This window comes from Rhincodon typus, chromosome 19 (assembly GCF_021869965.1).
Source record: "Rhincodon typus isolate 14 chromosome 19, sRhiTyp1.1, whole genome shotgun sequence".
NCBI lineage: Eukaryota > Metazoa > Chordata > Chondrichthyes > Orectolobiformes > Rhincodontidae > Rhincodon > Rhincodon typus.
This window is the reverse complement of record NC_063350.1, coordinates 5,561,624-5,577,524: the sequence shown is the minus strand read 5'-3', so window position 1 is coordinate 5,577,524 and position 15,901 is coordinate 5,561,624. Positions and strand designations below refer to the sequence as shown.

The window sequence follows — 15,901 nt, the reverse complement described above, 5'->3', positions numbered from 1 at the left end:
CATCCAGCTCTACACCTTGTTATCTCAGCTAAGGATGGCAGTTTCCTTCTCTAAAGGACATAGTGAGCCAGATGGTTTTTCCCCCTCAGGCAATCAACAATGGATTCATGGTTATCATTAGCTTGTTAATTCCAGATATTTTATTGAATTCAAAGAATCTAATGATAACCATGAATTCATTGTCGATTGTCAGGGGAAAACCCATCTGGCTCACTATGATGTATGATGCTACTGACGTAGTTGGTTCTGCAATTGCTTGTACATTAGCAACATTTGCTGTAATGCTTAAATATATAATACGTGGGTGGGTTTCAACCCTGTGTTCCTGTTCTTTCCTTCCTGACTTGATTTTATTTCTGCTAATACTTTCACACCCTTTAAAGCACACAATTACTAGAGATTGAAAAGGTAGCAACGTTCTGATGGATAAAGAGCTCTGCCTTCTGGCTAACTTGCCATTAAAAACATTTATCTGAAATTGCATATTTTTTTCACTTCATGTCCCCATGTGTGTAACCTTGTCACAGTGCTGCACTTTGGACTATATTTACCTTGAATGGGGATAATCCCTCGCAGCTAACAATGGCCCCTGTTGACAGCTGCTCCCTCTCTGCCTCATCAAGAGAATTACTTCCCTTCTTCTGCACCTCCCTTCCCCACAAAATACCCGTGCTTATATGCCTGTTTTGTGAATTAGTTTCTAAAACAGAGTGAGCTGGCAAATTTACTTGTTAGTGGAGTGAAGTTTAGCCATAATATCAATTTTAGTTAGTATATTCACATTGTAAAATGTGACTAACTCAAATTCAGTGTCAGTTTTTGGCTAGATTCTGGCATCTTAATCCTTGATATGGGGGAGAGAAAAGGATTTAGATCCATCTACTAGAGCATACTGGGAGGTTGCCTGGTATGGACAGTGCTTAGCACTGCTGCCTCTCAGTGCCAGGGACCCAGGTTCAATTCCACCCTCAGGCGACTATCTGTGGAGTTTGCACGTTCTCCTTGTGTCTGCGTGGGTTTCCTCCGGGTGCTCCAGTTTCCTCCCACAGGTCACAGATGTGAAGGTTAGGTGGATTAGCTGTGGAATATGAAGGGTTACAGGGATAGGATGAGGGTCTATGTGGGATCTTCAGAGGATCGGTGTGGACCTGATTTGGCTTAATGGCCTGCTTCTACATTGAAGGGATTCTATAATCTCTGGAACAAGTTTATCTATGAAGATAGGCTGGATAAGATTGGGTTGTTTTCTTTAGAGCAGAGACGGCTGAGAGGGGACTTAATTGAGGTGTATAAGATTGAGGGGCATGGACAGGAAGATAAGATAGAAAGTAGCTGTTCCCCTTAGCTGAATAGGTCAATATGTCAGGGGCATATCGAAGGCTGAGGGATGACCTTAGAGGTTTATAAAATCATAAAGGGCATGGATAGGGTGAATAGCCAAGGTTGTCTTCCCAACATGCGGGAAACTAGAGAGCATAAGTTTAAGGTGAGAGGGAAAAGACTTTAAAAGGACCTGAGGGGTAACTTTTTCATGCAGAGGGTGGTGCATGTATGGAACAAGCTGCCAGAGGAAGTGGTAGAAGTGGGTACAATTACAACATTTTAAAAGAATCCAGATTGGTACATGAATAGGAAAGATTTAGAGGGATATGGGCCAAATGCTAGCAAATGGAACAAGGTCAAATTGGAATGTTTGGTAGGATCGCACGAGTTGGACTGAAGGGTCTGCTTCCGTACTGAATGACTGAAAAAAGCAGGAAGTTTTGATGCAAAGTGCTAGAAAATGTGATTAGTAGGTTTTTTGTTTGTTGGCTCAGACTTTGTGAGCTGAAGGGACTCTTCTGTACTGTGATTCTATGATGTCTTGTATGATGACTGCGTACCAGAATTTGCCATAGAAGTAGCACTGTTTCTGTGATTTTTCATAAATGGAATTTAAACTGTGTGGGTATTGAGTTATAGTCTGTATAATTCTGTTGACCTCCAAAGAAGTGTTTATGATTCACATTGTAACAGTGCTGGATGTTTTTATATATAGAGAGAGAGGAGTTGGTATTGAATCTACTCAGAAGTAACCAAAAATATTAATTGGACCAAAAAGATTTGGGGAAAACCATATTCTGAGAATGACCACATCAGACCCTTTCTTCAGAGACAACCATAAGTAACCTGTCTGAAATACAGTCTGTCTACATGGTTATACATTTAGGCAAAATTTTAAAAGTTCTGGGAAAGAAGGGAATGAAGATCAAGCAGAATCTGACATTACCTTATTTGGGATTCACTTTTACAGCTAAGCAATTTTAATTCTTCTACCTCATTTTGACTTGTGTTCTTTCACCAGCTAGTTCTGTGAATGACTAAAGGTCACAGCTGTGATAAATTCTACTTCAGCATTAAATCTTTAGCCATAACCGATGGGCAAATTAAAAAGATGTGGCACCCGGCACTCCTCTGAATTGAACCAAGTTATATTAAATTATTGTGTTGTTTTGATTGACCAGTTAATTTACTAACTGGACGCGCTCTATTTTACTGGTTACCATTCCTAACAGGATCACTGAAGGATGGAACAAAGTTTGATTCTTCCCGGGATCGATCTAAGCCATTTAAATTTAAAATTGGTCGAAATGAGGTCATCAGGGGCTGGGACGAAGGATTAGCTCAGGTAAAACTACTTCGAATTCTATCTTTATGCCACCATACCCTCAAGGTTCTGACTCTTACTGGGTCACATTGCAGAAGTTGTACTCATTTTCATGAACTGTTGCTTGGGTACTCCATGGGAAAGAACGTACAGTGAGTGCTGTAAGCAATTGCACTGTGCAGCAACACGCCAGAGTTCCTTCAGGTCTCTACTAAATATGTATGTTCTCTTTTCCAACAAGAGTTACTGGTTAATGATTATAACTTGTATCTTAACTTGCAGCAAGTCCTTGTTCCCAGTTGTCTCTGTGCTCATTGACTCTAGCTGCCAGTTAAGCAATATCTTGATTTTAAAATTTTCATCTTTGTTCTAACATTCCTCAATGGCCTCGTTTCTTCCTACTCTGTCATCTAATCAAGCCCCATAATTCCCTGAGATCTCTAGATTCTCCGAATTGTGGCTTTATACCTTTGTACTATTCATCCTTTAAGACTCTCCTTAAAACAACCTCTTTCACCAAGCTTTGTGATGATTTTTGACCATCATCGGACAATATCTACATATGATATGGTGTTGTGCTGCTTTACAATGCAGGTGTGAAGTATGAAACACCCCTTGGCACGTTTCATTGTGTTAAAGACACCATAAATTGAAAGTCTTCTCATACGATGAACAGCATCGTCTTCTGTTTTCTTCCTGTTAAATTCTAAACTAAGTTACAGAGGAAGGTTATTTTGTGTCAGCTTCTCACAATTTAGTCATCCTATTACTCGTGAATTATTATTTTAAAAAGTAGTTAAATGTATGCAACCAGAACACATTTGACCACAAAGGTTGTTTGGTTGGAATTATTTTACTCCCTAGAAAGCACTTTATGTAGAAATAACATGATCTAACATTGTCATATCAGGGCACTCATGTAAAATGTCTGCCTCCTCACTGTGTCCAATGAAAAGTTCAAAACATATGGGAAGTGACAGACTGATCAGTTTAGTGTGACATACTTCTCCTTTAGTGTTTTCAAAAATGATAAATACTGAAAGAAATTGTCTGGCTGTGTTTTGCCAAAATACAGTGTAGGCATTGAATGAAATTAGGATCAGGCTTGATGAAAGTCTGTCTACCCTTCTGCCCAAATAATCTGCTGATGTCACTGTCTATCCTGGCATATGATCTGCTAACTATGAATTGTACCCCAGCAAGAATGTGCTTTTAGAAAGGATTTTCAAACCAAACATCAAATCCTAAACCAATATTTTTATATAAAATGTAGTTTCATGGTGCTCCCACAATATGTGAAAATAAACAATTATTTTTGCATTTTAAGTGGAAGATTATTGTCCTGAAACATTACCACTTCCTTCCCCTCTTCTGCATAACAACACGAGTCTGGAACGTGCATGACTTGTTATATTTCTTCACAAATAGAGAATGTTGGCATCTGGGGAGGCAGGACAGTGGTTTTCATACTAACTACTAAGCTTAAGTACCAGAGCCTGTTCAAAGTACTAAACACTGGGTTGCAAATATCCTAAAATCGTATTTGTGCACCATATCCCTGTATGTTTTGATTAAATGCACCTAAATTGGGCTAACAGGTACAAGATTGGTCGTCATGTAGCTGTTCTGAATTTAAGGTTTGGCTATTTTCAAACAATGTGTCGAACTGACGGAAAAACAAGTCCTATTTAAACAAGTGATTTCATTTCTGTTTTATAGAGGGGTTATTGTCTGGCATTAATAATTATCTTAATTATTAGGAATTCTGTGGGATTCCTGCATTTAATTCAATAGCAGAAGTGCTTCACGTAAAACAAACTCTTTACAGGTTAAAATGTACTTATTCATGCACGTAGGGTACGCTTGTGCCCCCCACCCTGCCTTGAAATCATGAAAAGAAACTGACTTGCTTTCAGAGTTTTGATCTTCCTCCCTGATATTGCTCTTAAATGACCAAACTCTAAATTTCAGGATTGTTGGGAAGCATTTTTCACACAAATGGCAGAAATTGCAAATGTTTTTCCCAATAGGCCATGAATATTGAATGAATTGAAATGTTCTTGTCCAAGGGATAACTTTTTTGTTAGGGTTTAAATGGATATGAAACAAAAACAAGTAAATGTGGTTAAGGTACAGATCAGCCAACATGTAATTGAATTAGAATGATCTATGCTAGTGATTATAGAATTCCTCATTCAGAGAAATCTGTCTAGTGGCTGTAAGAAGACATACAATGAGCAATCACTTTGGGTTTAATGAATAAAATCAGTCTCATTCATTCATTTTTTTTTAATAAAAGTAGAAATCTTTTAGGGAATAATTCTAGCACCTACGGCACATACATACCTGAGATGTTAAGATTTTTAAACAATATATCCTCTCTCTGCAGAATTTTGCATTAGACTCTGTGGGGAGGTCTTTTGTCTGATTGGATTGTAGGTTTGTTTAAAAATAGTTCTGAAGTGAAGCTGGGTAGTTTTTTGCTTTTCGTAGAATCATACAGCGTAGAACATCCTCTTTGGCTTTTGTGTACATCCCACTGTTCATTATTATAATGCAGGGGTCATTGGTATTTAACTCTTGATTTTACTGCTTTAAAGTTTTTAAGAAGCCATTGTAGATTTACGCTCAAATGTGTTACTTTTCGATTTTTAGATGAGTGTTGGACAGAGAGCAAAACTGACCTGCACTTCTGACTATGCTTATGGAGATTCTGGCCACCCTGGTGTCATCCCACCCAATGCTACTTTGATCTTTGATGTAGAGCTCTTGAGACTCGAGTGAAAGCATTGTTTGGTAGGTGGAATTGCAATACGGCTGAGAGGTTTTATCAGGTTAGATTTTGTTATCTTTAACACGACAAGTTTGGAATGCAGAATAATAACTTTTTTTTATTTTTGTCAGGTTTGTTTCCTGCTTTTGGCACATACACATGGGAGAGTTTGAAGATTTTGTGCATTGAATGTGCAGGACTTGGTTATAATCACACTACATTTACTTTCTCCATCTACAATCCGCAGTATGTCAGCAACATGTCTGCTTCTCTCATATTCCTTTTTGGGCTGTAACTTAATCTGATGTTAATCCTAAACCGTGTTTTTCTTTTTAAATTGTGCTTTGCTTTCTGATGATTTTAAATTGCATGTGATAAAGTATTAATGTCAAGGTTCCTGTCAAGTCTAAAGGAAAGCTGATGATTTATGACACACTACTTATCTTATGCTTTAAAAATTTAATGTTAATCGTTTCAGATTGACTTGGTACATTAAAAAGTCATAAGCTGAATGAGAACCAGTGATAATGTGGCCATACAGATTGCAGTCTTTTAAACTTGCCCATTTTGAATAGAAGTTATGCACTATTGTAGTCTGTTTGTACTGTATAAATCTTCATGCCAAATAGAGTCAACACAAACTTATCATTGAGGATTATCCAAAACTGGGGATAAAATTGATCCACGGTCAACTAAGAGGTTTATTTGGGGAGATAGGAGGGAAAAGGGGATCAGTTTACCTTTTGTCAATTCTTGCTTGAATTGTGTTTTTTAACAACCAGTGCTTTTCTCTGGTAGCATACAGGCCCAGTTGCCAAATTTTAACTTTGCATGTTGTGTGTTTATCAAGACCTCTTCAAAATATTTGATTCCACGTGTAAGTACCTTGACAGGATCTGTTCTTAAATGCCATTAATTTAGGACAAAATGGTCATTGTTCCCCTGAATGTTTAAAACCTGGTGCTGGGTAGGAATTGATGCTGATTTTCATCTTTTATTTTGGAACAGAGGATGTGTTGATTAATAATCTTTCAAAAATCATTTGCTAATGGATGATTTCTCACCTCATCTGTAGAGGGCATCCAGTGATGCTTTTACTTCAGTTGGGAATCAAGAAAGGCAGCTGAATCATGGAGGCTGGTAAACTCAGTGGCACTGATAATTAATGTAGGGACCATAAATTTGTAAGTTGCACTGCTAGCACTGGCGGAGGCCCAGCCTCATACCAGTGGAATGGATGTACAGTACCTGTTCCAGAGTTATTGCAGAGTACATATTAGGCTAGACACTTCTTCCTCTGGAGTTATCCTTGCCTCAGCCATTCTTTGAGGATTGGCCAGTGTGACCTTCTTTGTAACAAGTTAAGTATGTGCTAGCAACACATTTGTAAGCAGAAAATGCTGATCATCACTGCTGCCATCCCATCTCTGTCGATTCAGTGTGGCTTATGATCATTTTAACTGCATCTAGCTCTAATCAGCAATTCATTTTGGAATTCATTGCTTTTACAATAAAATGCTTTCTGCCAGTTTTTGGTGTGGTTATGACTTATTTTCAGACATTAAAACCGTAGAAAAAATGAAGCACACAAAAAAGGCCAGCTCATGTCTGCAGCAGTTAAATAAACAATTCATCCATTCTAATTCCACTTTCCAGAACCTTGTCCATATCCTTTCATATTACAGTACTTCAGGTGCAGATCCAGTTTTTTTGAATGAGATGAAGGTTTGTCTCAGCACCAAACTGGGTAACAAATTCCAGATTCCCACTACACCCAGGGTAAAAATATTTAATCTTGCCTCCTCTAATCCTTCTTGCCAATCACCTTATGCCTACACACTGAGGGAAACATGTCTTCACTGTGCATTCTTTATCCAAACTCCTCATCATTCTGATGGAAGTCACACGACACCAGGTTATAGTCCAACAGATTTACTTAAAGCCACAAATGTTCAGAGTGCTGCTCCTTCATCAGGTGAAGTCACTTCAGCCAGTACTTGATAGCAGCATTTGCCTGGGTCAATCACTCTTGCTCCCCATAACAATATGCTGTCCTCTACCATAAGCTGGTCTCTGTGGGTCCACAAAGATTTTAATTCTAGTTGTGATGGCCCTTTGGTTTCCACAATTAATAATAATCCTTTTAGTTTGGAAAGGACTAATATTTCCATGCCAAGAATCTGATTGTTAGCTGTGACTGGGAATGTGTAGGGGTATCACTGGTTGCGTATCTGCTAATGGGAGAAGGCTTAATGCATCCACATTCACTATTCAGCCTCTCAGACAGTGTTCTAACTCCGAGCCCACTGCTGAATGTGGCCCAAAGCTATGGGTGGCACTGGTTGTCCTCTTTAAGCAGACCAATGAGGGGTCTGTGATCTGTGATGATCATGAATTTTCATCCATGAAGGTATTAGTGGAACCCAACTCCAAATATGACCACCAATGCTTTTTTTTTCTATTTGGGCATGTTTACACTGTACATTAGCCAAAGTCCTGGAATGCATAAGCCATTAGGCCACCTATGAGCCAATACTACCCTGATGCCATATGGGGAGGAATCTCGTGTCAATACTAATCTTGGGATTATAGTCTGCTAATACCTTTTAAAGGATGATAGCGGTTTTACTTTGTTAAAGCTAGGGCTTGTCTATGAGACCATTCCCAAGGCTGACCCCTTTTCTATGAGTTGATACAAAGGTGCCACAATAGAGGCCAGGTTATGTATGAACTTTTCATAATTTACCAGACCAAGAAATGACCTAAGCTCCTGGACAGATGTGGGAGCTGGAGCACCTTTAATCACCCTCCCTTTATCTTCCAATGGGTGTAACCTGGTCTTGTTGAGTCTGTAGTCCAAGTAGGTCACTTGGAGGGCCTGGAACACCCATTCTTCCCTTCTTGGGCAAATGACTGCATTGGAAAAATACCATTGGACTACATCCAAGTTTTCTAAGTGTTTCTTACTAGGTTTTCTTCTAGAAGAACAAAGAACCATACAGCACAAGAACAGGCCCTTCCATACGAGAACTGTCTTCACTTACAGGATCTGTATCCGTCTATTCTCTTATTCATGTATTCATCCAGGTGCTTCTTGAATGCTGCTGTTGTGCCTGCTTCCTCCTCCACCTCTGGCAAAGCATTCCAGGTTCTCAGCACCCTTTGTGTGGAAAAACTTCCCTTGCACATCTCTCTTAAACTTCACCCCCCACCCCTTACACCTTGAACCTGTGTCCCCTCGTAGTTGACCCCTTCACCCTGGGGGGAAAAAAACCTCATTTTTCACTCTATCCATGCCATTCACAATCTTTTAAACTATTAGGCTTCCCCCCCTCAACCTCCTGCGTTCCGATGAAGAAAACCCAGTATATCCAAACTTTCTTCATTGTTTGAATCGTCCATACCAGGCAATATACTGGTAAACCTTTTCTGTACCCACTCCAAAGCATCTACATCTTTCTGGTAGTGTGGTGACCAGAACTGTACACAATATTCCAAGTGTGGCCTAACTAAAGTTCAATAAAGCCACAGCATAACTTGTCTATCCTTACACTCAATGCCCCTTCCAATGAAGGCAAGCGTGCCAAGTGCCTTTATTTATCATTTTTTTCTACCTGTGCTGCAGCTTTCAGTGATCTGTGGACCTGCACACCCAGATTCCTCTGCATATCAATACTCGTAAGGGTCCTGCCATTCACTGTATAATTTCCACCCGTACTTGGCTGGATTAAACTCCATTTGCCATTTTTCTGCCCATGCCTCCAACTGGTTTATATTGTGCTGAATCCTCTGACAATCCTCCTCATTATCAGCATTTCTACTGATCTTTGTATCATCCACAAACTTACTAATTAGACCAGTTGCATTTTCTCACAAATCATTTATGTAGATCATGAACAGTAGAGGTCCCAGCACTGATCCCTGTGGAAAAACACTAGTCACAACTGTCCATTTTGAAAAGCATCCTCACTGCTACCCTGTCTCCTATGACTAAGCTGGTTCTGTATCCATCTTGACTGCTCACTCCTGATACCATGTGACCTCACCTTTTGTACCACTCTGCCATGAGGGACCTTGTCAAAGGCTTTACTGAAGTCCATGTAGACAATATCAACTGTTTTTCCTTCCATCTTCCTTACCTCCTCAAAAAAAACTTGATCAAGTTAGCGAGGCACGACCTCCCTGCACAAAACCATGCTGTTTATCACTAATCAGTTCATTTGCTTCTAAATGCATATAGATCTTGTTCCCGAGAATCTTTTCCAATTACTTACCTACCACTGATGTGAGACTCTCAGGCCTGTAATTTCCAGGGTTATCCATTAGATTTCTTAAAACAATGGGACAACATTGGCTATTCGTCAGTCCTCTGGGGCCTCACTTGTGTCCAGAGAACATACAAAGATGTCGGTCAATGCTCCAGCAATTTGTTTCCTTGCCTCCCTCAATAACCTGGGATAGGTCCCATCAAAACTTGGAGACTTATCTACCTTAATACTTTTTAAGATGCACAACACCCTCTTCCTTTTTAATAGCAACTTGGCTTAGAAACTCGACACTCCCTTCCCGGAGATCATCCTCCATCAATTCCTTCTCTCTGGTGAATACCGACACAAAGTATTTATTTAGGACCTCAACTACTTCATCTGGCTTCACACACAGATTCCCTCCTTTGCCCTTGAGTGGGCTAACCATTTCCCTGGCTACCCTCTTGCTTTATATGTATAAAAAACCTTGGGATTCTTCTTAATCCTGTTTGCTAACAACTTTCCATGACCCCTTTTAGCCCTTCTAATTTTGTTATGAGGAGGTCATCTAGGTAAATGGTGGATCTTGAAAAGTGTTCAATCATCTGCGGAAAAATTGAAGAGGCTGATGATATCCCAAATGGCAGTCTCATCTAAGCCCTTATGGGGTATATTAATTATAGCATATTTCTGGGAATCCTGTTGTGAATGCATTTGCAAGTAAGTAGGGCTCACATCCACCTTCGTGAATACCTGCCAGCTTTCTGACGGATTGGGTATTTATCCAGCTCTAAAAAAGGGTTTCCCGTTTGTTTAAAATCCCCACAAAGGCAAACTGACTCATTGGGCATCAAAATGGGTACAATTAGTGCTGCCCATTCTGCAAATTGGACTGGTTTGATGATTCCTTCACAGTTTAGCCTGATTTCTTCCTCTACTTTTGTCCATAAGGTAAATGGCAATGAACAGCCCTTGCAAAATTGTTTCCTGGTCAATATACAATGTAGCCTTGGCTCCACTGATAGTCTGTAAACCTTACTGGAAGGCTTCCAGGTATTTACTTAGGACTTCACTCAGACAGCCATTTTCTAATTGAAAATTGTTGAGCCAATCTAAGTGAATCTCTCGCAACCAATTTCACCCCATTAAGCTTGGACCCAGGCCTCTTACTTCAATCACTGGTAACTGAACCAGTTACTTTTCTGAGACTGGAACTGAAATTGTACTGGTAATCTGTAAAGGTTACCCGATGTAGGTCCTCAGCCCAGCTGAGGTCTTGCTCAAATTTAAGGATGGAGTCAGAGCAAATTTTATTACAATCTGGTTCTGCCATCACTGATATGGTTATGCAGTATCAACATCCTTAAAACAGATGACCATTTAACCAGGTGTATATTTTGTTTGATTTCGATGTTGCTAAGCAATTTAACTGTTCCAAATCAGATGGAGGTGGACTTCTGGGATATGAACTCTCCTGGATACCAGCTGATGAGTTCTCTTTCTCAGTTTAGAACTAGGATAACTCTTTTACTGTCTTAAGTCTGCATACCGGCAACAACTACAATGGCTTGCTAGTCAAGATCCCTGAAGAACATTTTAACTCTTTGGCTGAGGCTTGGTTTTGTTTAGGGGTTTTGCTGTGGACCAACCGAGAGTCCCTCTGATCCGAGTATTTCCTGACTGAGGCTATGCAATTGCCTGCACTCAAGTGATGTTCCCCAAGCTCAGTATGACTCACGAGGGTGTCCAGTTCCATCTGAATACCCTGTAACTTGTATGTTCCACTTGCCACATTTTCATTTGACAAAGCCAGTTGTAGCGCCTGTTTGAAATCCAGTTGAGCTTCAGCTAGCAGGCATGTTTGCGTAGTTACACCATACCAGATGGTCTCTAAGCACCTCTTAAGGGTTAAACCAAATTCACAGGTTTCTGCCAATCATCTTAACTTAATCCCTGATATGGATTCCCCAGGTTTGTGAATTGCAAGGTAAAAGCAATAGCATCTAAGAATTAAAGGAGACTTGGAGTCATAATATTCCTTAACTATGTTCATAAATTCTTGAAAGGTTTTAGTATCTGGTGCCTCAGGGAAAATTAGGGTCCTAATGACAGAAAAAACTGCAACTCCACAGGCTGTAAGGAGAATTACTCATTGTTTTCCTCTGTCACAATCTTGTTTTCCCAGAAGAAAATAACATTCTTTCAACATGCTGGGCCCAGTCCTTGACAGCAAGGTCAAACAAGTCAAATTTCCCAAACAAAGGCATGATGTAAGAAAATGCTTACCTCAAAAACTGCTGCAAGCAAATTTCTTCAGGATCATGCTTTACTCTCATACCATTGAAATAAGTCTACAGACGCCAGTATGCGTCACCAAGTCACCCTTTATTTATACACTAAAAGTCCTTGACTATAGTACTGTCTCATACAAAGTCACACACTGGAGTGTTAGTATCCCTGACACTCAACCTTTTATGTCAGCCAGGGCTCCCTGATTGGACCAGTTTAATAGCCTAGTCAGGGAATTCATATTCCTATCAGCCAGCTGGACCTCATTACAATAACTACAGGGAGGGAGGGCTTAGCTGAGATGAAAGTTTCCAAAACAAATATATGGAAACATCAAGAATCTAACTTCAGACACAGCAGAATTCATAACTATGAGAAAGGATGCAATCAATGCAGGGCTGAGGGTGTTGTACTTAAAAGTATGCAGTATACAAAACAACATAAATGAATTTGTAGGAGTAACTTACTGCGGACACTGTATTGGAATCTGTACTGGAAACAACAATTGCTGGAGATCATGGTGGATCAGGCAGCATCCATGAGCACGATAAAGTTTCAAGTCTAGATGACTCTTCATCAGAGCTGACATGAAGTGTGGAGGGAGCCAGTATTTATGCTATTAGTTGAGGGGGTGCTGGTGAAGTATAGAGTGCTGGGGGAAAAAGGATGTTGATAGTTCAGATTAAGTGATCGGAATGTGTGAATAGAAGAACAATGGTGTGTCAAACTGCCAGATTGGAAAGATCAGGGTCCTACTGGGGTGGGTGGAGGAGCAAGAGGACATAGTAACAGAGAATGTAACAAGTAATGCTAAAAGAAAGGAAAAAGAATGGGAGTTGGTTTACAATTTGAAGGTGTTGATCTCAATATTAAGTCCAGAAAGTTGTAAAGTGCCTAGTCTGAAGATGAGATGTTGTTCCTCCAGTTTGCACTGTGATTCACTGGAACACTGCAGCATGCCAAGGACAGACATGTGGGCATGCGAGCAGGATGCTGTGCTAAAATGACCAGCTACGGGAAGGTCAGGGTCATGCTTGCGCACAAACTGGAGGTGTTCTGCAAGCAGTCACCCAGTCTGTGTTTGGTCTCTCCAATATAGAGTGAGACACATTGGGTGCAGCAAATACAATACACATGATTGGAGGAGGTACAGATGAAATGCTGCTTCACCTGGAAAAATTGTTTAGGCCCTTAGATGGTGAATGGGGGAAGGTGAAGGAGCAGGTGTTGCACCTTCTGTGCTTACATGGGAGGGTGTTATGGGAAGGGGTTGGAGTTAGTGGTCAATGAATGGACTAAGGTGTCCCGGAGGGAATAATCCCTGCGAAAGGCAAACAGGGGGAGTGAGGGGAAGCTATGTTTAGTGGTGGCATTCTGCTGGAGTTGGCTGAAATGGCGGAGAATGATTCTTTGAATATGGAGGCTGGTGGGATGAAAGGTGAGGACAATGGGGACCCAATCACGCTTTTGTGTGATGGGAAGGGGCAAGGGCGGAAGCACAGCTGATAGGTCGGATGTGATGGTGGTGGGGGGAGCTAGAGTTATGAAAGAAGCAAACCATCTCAGCAGCACTGTTTTCAAAGGTGGTATCATCCAAAAAGATATGACGTGGGCAAAGGAAGTGGGAGAATGGGATGGATTCTTGGCAGGACATGGCGTGCAAAGAGCTATAGTGAAGGTAGCCCTGGGGGTCAGTAGCTTTATAGTAGATGGCAGTGTCAGTTTATTCTTAGAAATGGAGGCACAGAGGTCAAGGAAAGGAAGGAAAGTGTCAGAAATGGATGATGTGAAAGTTATAGAGAGGTGGAAATTGGAGGCAAATGAACAAATTTTTCAAGGTCCAGGCAGGAGTATGAAGAGGCATTGAAGCAGTCGTCGATGTCCTGAGAAAAGACTTGTGGGAGGGGGGCCAGTGTAGGACTGGAACAAGGATTGTTCCACATGCCCCATAAAGAGGCAAGCATTACTGGGATCCATGTGGGAGCCCATAGCCACTCCTTTGACTTGGCAGGAGAGAGATGAATTAAAGGAGAAATTGTTCAGTGAGAAAATAAGTTCAGCCAAGCAGAGGTGAGTGGTGATGGATGGGGATTGTTCAGGCCTCTGGTCAAGGAAGAAGCTGAGAGCTCTCAAACCATCCTGGTGGGGAATGGAAGTATACAGAGATTGGACATCCACGGTGAACAGGAGGCAGTTAGGACCAGGGAACTGGAAATTGTCAATATGGTGGAGGGCATTGGAGGGATTGCAGAGGTAGGAGGACAGGGTATGGACAAGTGAGTTTGTAGCGTAGATTGAAATTGGCAGGTACCATATAGGGACATGGCTACAAGGGGATCAGGGCTTGGAACTAAATATCCAAGAAAACTTGACCTATTGAAAGGACACTCAGAGGGGGAAAAGTTGCCTTGCTTGTAAGAAATGAGATTAAATCAATAGCAAGGAGTGATACAGAGTCAGAAGGCATAGAATATGTTGTGTGGAGTTGAGAAACTGCAAAAGATAAAAGACTCTGATAGGATTTGTGTACAGGCCACATTCCAGTAGTCAGGATGTGGGGAGGAAAATAAATCAGGAGATAGAAAAGCCGTGTAAGAAAAGCATTATTACAATCATCATGGGGGACTTCAATGTGCAAGTGAACTGTGAACATCAGATTGCTATTGGATCCCAAGGAAAGGAATTTGTGGAATGTCTGAGATTTGTTTTGGAGCAGTTAGTGGTACTGCCCACTAGGGAAGAAGTAATTCTGGATTCAGTGATAACAGTGTGGAGCTGGAAGAACACAACAGGCCAGGCAAATCAGAGGAGCAGGAAAGTTGATGTTTCAGGTCAGGACCCTTCTTCAGAAGGAGGGAGGAGCTGACCAGAGTTGGTTGGAAGGGGAACTGAGCAGGGAAAGCAATGAAAAAGTTTCTGAGGGTAATTCAGGAGGTACAGCAGAAATTCGTCCCAAGGAAGAGAAAGCATAGTTAGGCGAAGACGAGTCAACCATGAATGACGATGGGAGTCAGGATAAAAGCAAAAGGGAAAGCATACAATGTGATGAAGATTAGTGGGAAGCCAGCAGAGGATAACTAAAAAAGCAATAAGAGGGGGAGAAGATGAAATAGGAGAGTAAGCTAGCTAGTAATATAAAAGAAAATTACAAGAGTTTATTTAGATATCTAAAAGATAAGAGAGAGGCAAGAGTGGACATTGAACTGCAGGAAAATGAGGCTGGAGAAATAGTAGTGGGGAACAATGAGATGGCAGAGGAACTTAATGGGTATTTGCATCAGTTTTCACAGTGGACGACACCACTAATATAGCAGAACTTCAAAACAGTCAGAGGACAAAGGTTTGTGCAATGGCCATCACTAACGAGAAGGTGCTGGGGAATCTGAAAGGTCTGAACATGGATAAATCACAAACACCTGATAGACAATACTCCAGAGCTCTGAAGCAGTTAGCTGAGGAGATTGTAGTGGTATTGGTGGTGATCTTAAAAGAATGTCTGGAGTCAGGAAGGGTCCAGAGGACTGGAAAATGGAGAATGTAACACCCCTGTTTAATAAGGGAGGGTGGTAGGAGACAGGAAACTATAGGCCATTTAGCCTTACCTCAGTCATTGGTAAGATTTTAGAGTCCATTATTAAGGATAAGATTACAAAGTTCTTTACTGTGAAGTGCACGGTAAAATAGGGCTGAGTCAGCACTGCTTCGTCAAGTGGAGGTCATGCCTGACAAATCTGTTAGAAGTCTTTGAGAAGGTAACAACCAAGTTAGACAAAGGAGAGTTAGGAAGTCAAATGCAATGTTAGCATTCATTTCAGGAGGGCTAGAATACAAGAGCAGAGATGAACTGCTGAAACTGTAAAAGGCTCTGTTCAGACCATATTTGGAATACTGTGAGCAGTTTTGGGCCCCATATCTAAGGAAAGATGTGCTGGTGTTGAACAGAGT

General features: G+C 40.9%; 1 protein-coding gene across 2 annotated transcripts in view; it reads left to right on the top strand.

Moving 5' to 3' along the window:
* Window positions 1-6,948, top strand: part of LOC109927403 (peptidyl-prolyl cis-trans isomerase FKBP1A-like) — a 17,418-nt gene extending 10,470 nt beyond the window's left edge. For both annotated transcript variants that reach the window (XM_020527418.2, XM_048608232.1), the window contains exons 3-5: window positions 2,556-2,668; window positions 5,303-5,443; window positions 5,552-6,948. In XM_020527418.2, the coding sequence (XP_020383007.1) occupies window positions 2,556-2,668; window positions 5,303-5,431 (242 nt within the window). In that variant the 3' untranslated portion in view covers window positions 5,432-5,443; window positions 5,552-6,948. The remainder of the gene's footprint in view (window positions 1-2,555; window positions 2,669-5,302; window positions 5,444-5,551) is intronic.
* Window positions 6,949-15,901: the final 8,953 nt, after the last annotated feature.